The 7,535-nt window shown below is 41.4% G+C and overlaps 1 protein-coding gene across 2 annotated transcripts in view; it reads left to right on the top strand.

The window, feature by feature from the left end:
• The first annotated feature begins 3,663 nt into the window (after positions 1–3,663).
• The window catches only part of fancl (FA complementation group L), a 28,774-nt gene continuing 24,902 nt past the window's right edge, over positions 3,664–7,535 (top strand). The window contains exons 1-5 of one of the 2 annotated variants that reach the window (XM_046070515.1): positions 3,664–4,028; positions 4,529–4,587; positions 4,802–4,862; positions 5,362–5,418; positions 5,760–5,857. In XM_046070515.1, the coding sequence (XP_045926471.1) occupies positions 3,942–4,028; positions 4,529–4,587; positions 4,802–4,862; positions 5,362–5,418; positions 5,760–5,857 (362 nt within the window). In that variant the 5' untranslated portion in view covers positions 3,664–3,941. The remainder of the gene's footprint in view (positions 4,029–4,528; positions 4,588–4,801; positions 4,863–5,361; positions 5,419–5,759; positions 5,858–7,535) is intronic. The other variant, XM_046070516.1, reaches the window with a different exon arrangement.

Here is a 7,535-nt window from a genome sequence, read left to right as displayed (position 1 = left end):
GGAGAGATAGTTGGTGGCTGCTTCACTGAATTTGTCTTTGTAGATATTCTACAGTAAATTATATAAAGGAAGAATCAGTATAAACATGAAAATGTTGTTCATTGTTGAGCATTAAAGATGCTTTAAAAAAAAGAGTTGAAATGGATCCTTAAAAATCGAAACTTCAAATCTGGATTTTATATATATATATATATATATATATATATATATATATATATATATATATATACAACGTGTGTGTGTGTGTGTGTGTGTGTGTGTGTGTTTCTTGTCAGAGAGAACACATATCAAGTGCCTGTGTGTCTGCTCGATTTTTGACAAATGTTACAGAAGATTCTTTGTCTAATAAGAACACAAAAATCTGGCTTGTAGAAATTCGTTTCTTGAGAGAGAAATGAGAGTATAGGCTGCAAACCCTCCCACTGCGGTTAGAAAATCATGCAATATATTATTCAGACTCAACATAAAAAACACAAAAAATAAATAAAAGACAAAGTGCATATTCAAAATGGTTTTCAAAGGGACAAAAGATAATTTACAACTGGGCATGCACAAATTCCTGAATGTCTGTAACACATTTTGCTGTCAAGCCATTCAATCAATCACTGGTCCACGGAACAATATGCCCCATTATCATTCAGATGCATGCAAAACGCCACAAAGAAGGGAAAAAAAGAACGAGAGAGAGAGAGATAAAAAGGCACAACGGACAAGGCACCCCTGCTCATGTCTTGCTTCAAAGAGAGAGAGAGAGAGAGGAAGGGAGAGAGAGAGGGAGAGAGAGACGCAGGGTGCAGGACCCACACGGTGTAGTTCCAGCCAATTGCATTCCAGAGAAGTGACCATGGCCAGTGATAAACAAAGCACCATAGATCATTCCTCTCCCAGACGGAGCCCGGCGCTGGAGGCAGCGGAAGGGAGAGCGGTCAGACAGACAGAGAAGGAGAAGCAGACAGAGACAGAAGACGACAGAGAGCTCACCGCCTATATGCATCTGCCCCTCTGCTATCCTCTGATGCTACATTTTTGACGCCCTGTTTGCAACTGGAATGCCATTAAAGCCGGCCGTGCTGCCCGCCTGCAGATTTGCTCTCCATGACAAGAGCGAGAGAGTGAGCCAAAGAGAAAGAGAGAGAAAGAGGGAGGGAAGAGTGCTGCTGCTGCTGCTGCTGCTGCTTACTTCTCCCACTGCCACTGTGCCGATGCATCGTATTCAAAAAACAAAACAAAAAGCCTTAAATTGTTCCCATTTCCCTAAGAGAACAAAAAAGGCATTCAACACTTACCCACTCCCAGACGCTAGACTCAGATTCAGTGTTCATTTGAGCCCAGTGTGCGTCACAACAGAAACCTCAGATATTCCTCCAAAACAGATGTGCAAAGAGGAGCAGTGAGGTTCTCCCTCCTTTGTTTGTGAGCCTGCCTGGCTAGGTTTCTCTATTTGCATCAGCCGGCTTTTACAGCTTTGAAGCAGGTGGATGACAAAAACATCAATCTCTCCAGGCACATTGTGTGGCATGCACGCTTTGACACACTCCCCTCACCAGCTCTATACAGTATAATCACACATTCCTATTTTCTCCTCACAGCTCCACGAATGAATATGGGCTCAAAAGAAAACTGAAGGACAAGTGTGCATTGTTGGAGTGTGCTTTTGTTGTAATCATGTTTTGATTGGGTTAGAATGGGAATTTGCTATATCTCCAGAGTTCCATTTGCCATATGTTGAGGCAATTTTATGCACACTGATTAAGGGAGGACATTGGCTGATGGATGCAAGTTTGAGACAGACAATAATCACGAGCCAGAATCATAAGGTGTCCGTTTGATTTGTTTTCCTGCTTTAAATCACTTTATACCTCCTGTACTGTGTTTTTGTGCATACGAATGTTCTCTCTAGCCCAAACAAGAACCTTTAGGTTAATGCTAAATAGCAGGGCTGCAGCCATGCAGTCTGAGACGAGTCTGAGCCTTGTCAAGATCAAGTTGAGAGTGAATCAAAAAACGGTGCATTAATCAATATTTTTCATATCAATCGAAAAAAGTATCATGCGTGATGTGAAAGGTGTCCCTCTTACTGAAGAACCCACAGAGAATTATCGTCAACTCGGCAGGTACCCTCAGCTCTGCAGAACTTTTTAGCATCGTTCAGGTCATTGTTTTAACATTACACTTTCAATTTACTCTCACCACTCTCATGAACCCCATTTCTGGCAGCAGCAGGTGTTGTTTTCACAAAAAAAGCTCTGACAAACCCACTGTACACTACCGCCCCAGCACAGACAGATCAAGTTAGCGGCTAGCTGGTGAACCTAGTGGAGCATTTGGTAGCTAAAGGAACTGGTGGAGATCATAAAACAGAGATGAAAGGACAGTGGCTACTAAATTCTTTAGGTCGCCAGAAGCACGACTCCAAATGAATACCAATGCCAACTAAACAATTATGATATTAGTTGTCTAAACTTGCTATTTTATTTTAATCAAGTCATATTGCTAACCATTTTCTCAGCTAGATAGCTAGATTCCGCTCTATTGTATGATGAATCAGAGTAGGTGTATAGCAGCAACCTGTAGTGTATGGTACAGTAAGATGTAGCTGGCTGAGTTGCACCTTGCTGCTGGGTGTCATGATGGCCACTTCATGTGATGAGACAGGGTAACATAGAGAGACAGTGTGTCATTAAACACCAAAACTCTGCAACATACTGGTTCCTCCTTGCCTGTTCCTACCCCACACTGTGGATGAGACAGTCCTGGATGCTTGCCATTGAAAAGTGTAGGAACGTGGCTTCATGGTCTGCAAAGAGAGAGTTGGGGAAAGAGGACACTCGGCTCTAAATCCTCAAGACTGAAGACTTAGTTGTTGATTTGGCAAATGTACATCAAATTAACTGCCCTGTCTCTGATAAAGAATAGCAAGCCGCTTTCCAAAGCTTCTTAGTAGGAATCTGCTGTCTCTGTGCTGCAGGGGATGCTACCTGTATCCTAGTTATCTGTTCAACAAACTCTTTCAAACTCATATGTTATGTCAATTATTTAAATTAAAAATAGAAATACAAATACTTTTGGATGGGAATCATTCTCCATAGCTGTACCACGCACTAAAGTGGGTTGTCAGTTTAATTACAACATTATTCTAAAAACAAGAAAGGTGAAAGTGAGACAGAAATGAGAAAGACATTTAATGAGAGACATTTATAAACTGAAGATGACACCTACAAAACCTCAATGAGTATGAGTATTTGGAATTAAATCTATATCCCTTTGTTATGAGAAAAAAAGCTCTTTATCCTATTAATATCTTAATTCTATTGCAGTTTCATAGCTTTAGGCCACAAGCAAGCTTATTCTGCTTTTACCTGATATCACATATCATGAATAGTTTGACTGGGCTGTCGCTATTCATCTTTCAGTCAGCTTTCAGTTACAGCTTCTCCTTTCAGGAACAACCTGTGCTCTAACTCATGCAGTAATAACCTGAGCAGAGGACAATGTAAAAAGTAAGCCTAGTAAAAGGCCGATGAGTACAGGAAACTTATACAAGCATGTGAGAAGAACGTAGAAATCATTTACACACATAGACATTTAAACGTACCACCAGCAAGGGTCTCCGTTGAAATTCCGATGTTTTCATAGTCCCTGAAGGCAGCCGTGTGACGTCGACGTAGCCTGATTTGTTTTTCATGGCGGGATGTGGGGCTGAAGTCTCTGGAAGGAAGCCTCGAGTTTGCGAACTGTGTGTCCTGGCTAAAACCGAGAGACGTTGTCCTATGTTCAGCGACTTAGCACTCATAATTGACATATCTAAGTTTAAATGTGTTTGATTCCGAGTACTTTAAAAAGTCACTGCTACTCTCTCCTGTCAGGCTTGCTAACTTTAAGGAAGCAGTCCTCCTTAAGTTGTCGGGAGGTTTGACTAACGTTAAGTTAAACTTTAAGCGATGGAGAGTTCACTTGTAAAAGACAGCCCACTGCTTTTACCTCTTAACAAGGAGAAAACTGTCTATGACGGCTTCATCACAGTCCAAGTAAGTTAATGTGTCAGTGAGGTAACGTTATTCTTTAAACAACGAGTCTCCAAACTACTTTCTAAATATATCCATTGAATGACATGCTTGGTAGAATGGAACTTAACGTTAAACATTTGGTGAATCTCTACGAACCGCTGGCTTAACGTTATTTGGCAAACGTTTAAGTTAACAAGTTAGCTAAGTTAATCCTCCTAAAACTTGTATAATTGATTTTAACGCTCATTTACTACGTGTTAGTCAACGTTACTAGTTACGTTATGTCATGTTTGCAATACATTTACAACTGGATAACGTAACGTTAATATTCAAATATATTTATTTCTTGCTTTGTAACGTTATGGTCTTTGTTGAACTGAAGAGTTGATAGTGTTGATTCACAGTGCAGATTGCCAATAAGCACAAACACTTTATATTGTTAACAGTCACTCCTGACTGTTAACACTGCTCAGTTTTATTTCTAAAATTGTTTTGTGTCTGGCATGTTGTGGTTCTCACAGGAACGAGACTTCAGAATGAGAATACTGCTACCACCAGATCGCCAAGTTAAACGGGCCAGGTATAAATGATCATCTCACCTTCTCTTTACAAGATATCTAGCCCAGACATGTTGATGTTAGAAATCATGCTCTTTGTACAAACTGATACCCCCCAAATTTCAACTAAGTAACGTTATGCCATTGAGGTGTATGTCCAACTATAAGCCCCTGCAGAAACTGAATGTGTTTTATTTATTATTTTAGTTGTAACCATGCATCACTGTGTTCTTGCAGGCTGCACTGCTGTTGGCAGTTAAAACACCTGTTGCGTGGGTATGAGCACATTGTGAAGCAGGTAAACTCTCCATACAGCCCCTTGTATTTTGATGCAAATTACATCATAGTATTTGTTGTTGTGTCTGCAAGCTTCTCACTGACATCAGGTTGATTGTTCTGTGTGGATTTTTTGTCATGTCATTTTGGTTGCTTTGTGTTCCCTGCATCGCGCCTGGCATTGTTCTTGTACTCTCTGTCACCCATCAGGCCGGCCTCACTCAGAAGCAGAGAAAAATATTTTTCACTGTTTAATTAACATCGCCTGGAAAATGTCCCTATTTGTTATGTGGCCCCTCAGGGTTATTTGGATGAGATTGATATTTCACCCCGGGCTGCAAAGTTCATTATTTTCACAGCCTTTAAGCTATCATTAATTATTAAAGCTGGTGGCAGCCCCCATTAATCACAAACACTGTGTTTGATTTGAATGGCTGGCTAGAGGAAAAAAATAGACACTGTCACTTCATTATCCTCCCATTCAAGGATGTCTTTTCTCTCTCTTGTTTGACTTTTCACAGAGGCTGCAGCAGTCGACTGATCTTGTCAGTTTCATTCTGGAGCTGAAGACTGTCTTGGTAAGGAGGAGAATGACATAGTGGTTAGCACGGTCACTTTGACATTATTTTGACATTGTTGCTTTATGAATAGGGAGTAAGTGGTAACCTTCAGGCACCATCAACATCCTTGAATGTGAGGTACACATGTATTTATATATATGTTATTAGATTACTAAATAGGTACAAACTTTGGTCTTGCCACCAAACATGGGCTTAGGACTTATTGGCCCTGGTTCAGTTTTTCTGTATTTATGTTGCTTGCTTTTAGTAGAAAGAAATGGTGCAGAGTGGTGAAGTTGTGATATGATGCGCACAGTAATCTGGCCTTAAAATAAGGAGCATTCTCTCTGCTGTTGCAGGAAGTGGGTTTGAAGAGCCATCCTGAGTGCCGCTCCATCCCGCCTCCACAGTACTACTCTCAGCTCATCTCTGAGATGGAGACCCTTGGGTGGGTCAAGTAAGTGACTACTAAGAGCACTAACACAGTATCTGGATCCAGGTTTTAAAGGAACATAAGCCACTAAGCGTATAGATGTTGCCACCGCACTTACCAGGCCTACATGTGTGACAGACTGCTCACCTGTATTATTTGTGGCTAAGTGTTGAAGGTAGCAATTGTATCTACAATAGAAGAGATTCAATTCAATTCAATTTTATTTATATAGCGCCAAATCACAACAACCGTTATCTCACAGCGCTTTTCATAAAAGAGCATGTCTAGACCGTACTCTATGATGCTATTTACAGAAGCCCAACAGTTCCCACCAAGAGCAGCACTAGGCAACAGAGGCAAGGAAAAACTTCCTTTTAAGAGGCAGAAACCTCGAGCAGAACCATGACTCAGGGTGGGCGGCCATCTGCCTCGACCGGTTGGGGTGAAGGAGAGAGGGAGAGAGAGAGACTACACAATATACACACAGAGGTACAGACAGTAAAGGTGATGTTGCTATAGACTAAATGAAAAATGGTACAGATATTTATAGTAGTGTTAATGATAACAATCGTAATGTTAATGATTATAATAACAATAATAACAATAGGACTAGCAACAATAGTCGTTGCAGCAGAGGGTGTCGAGCTGGAACATGGGGGCAGCAGGTGACCCGCAACCACAGATCCAGACTCCACAGCTCCAGAGCCAGAAACACCTGCAGGAAGTGATAGGAGGAGAGAGGAGAGGGACGAGAAAGTACAAGACTACCAGAAAGGGGAGAAGTTGTGTTAGTAACATGCAATAATGGGATGAGGTTGCATACAGAGGGAGAGAAAGTAGAGGAGAGAGGAGCTCAGTGCATCCTAGGAAATCCCCCGGCAGTCTAGGCCTATAGCAGCATAACTAAGGGATGGTTCAGGACTCACCTGAGCCAGCCCTAACTATAAGCTTTATCAAAGAGGAAAGTCTTAAGCCTACTCTTAAATGTGGAGATGGTGTCTGCCTCCTGAACCCAAACTGGAACCTGGTTCCACAGTAGAGGAGCTTGATAGCTGAACGCTGTGGCTCCAAGTCTACTTTTGGAGACTCTAGGAACCACAAGTAACCCTGCATTCTGGGAGCGCAGTGCTCCAAGATTCCTCACAGTGGTGCTGGAGGCCAGGGCGATGCCATCCAGGGAAACTATATCTTTAGATAATGCATCAGGGAGGTGCTTAGGCCCCAGAGCAATAACTTCAGTTTTATCTGAGTTTAACATTAGAAAATTACAGGTCATCCAGGTTTTAACATCCTGAAGGCACATTTGAAGTTTAGCTAACTGATGAGTTTCATCTGGCTTGATCGATAGATATAACTGAGTATCATCTGCATAACAATGAAAGCTTATGGAATGTTTCCTGATAATATTGCCTAAGGGAAGCATATATAAAGTGAAGAGGATTGGTCCGAGGACAGATCCTTGAGGAACTCCATGACTAACTTTGGCATGCATGGAGGACTCATCGTTAACATGTACAAACTGAAATCGATCTGATAAATAGGACTTAAACCAGCTTAGAGCGGTTCCTTTAATGCCAATGAAATATTCCAGTCTCTGCAATAGGATCTGATGGTCAATGGTATCAAATGCAGCACTAAGATCTAATAAAACCAGTACAGAGACAAGTCCTTTGTCTGATGCAATAAGGAGGTCGTTAGTAAT

This window comes from Micropterus dolomieu, linkage group LG15, assembly GCF_021292245.1.
Source record: "Micropterus dolomieu isolate WLL.071019.BEF.003 ecotype Adirondacks linkage group LG15, ASM2129224v1, whole genome shotgun sequence".
Classification (NCBI taxonomy): Eukaryota; Metazoa; Chordata; class Actinopteri; order Centrarchiformes; family Centrarchidae; genus Micropterus; species Micropterus dolomieu.
This window is presented reverse-complemented; position numbering and strand designations above follow the sequence as displayed.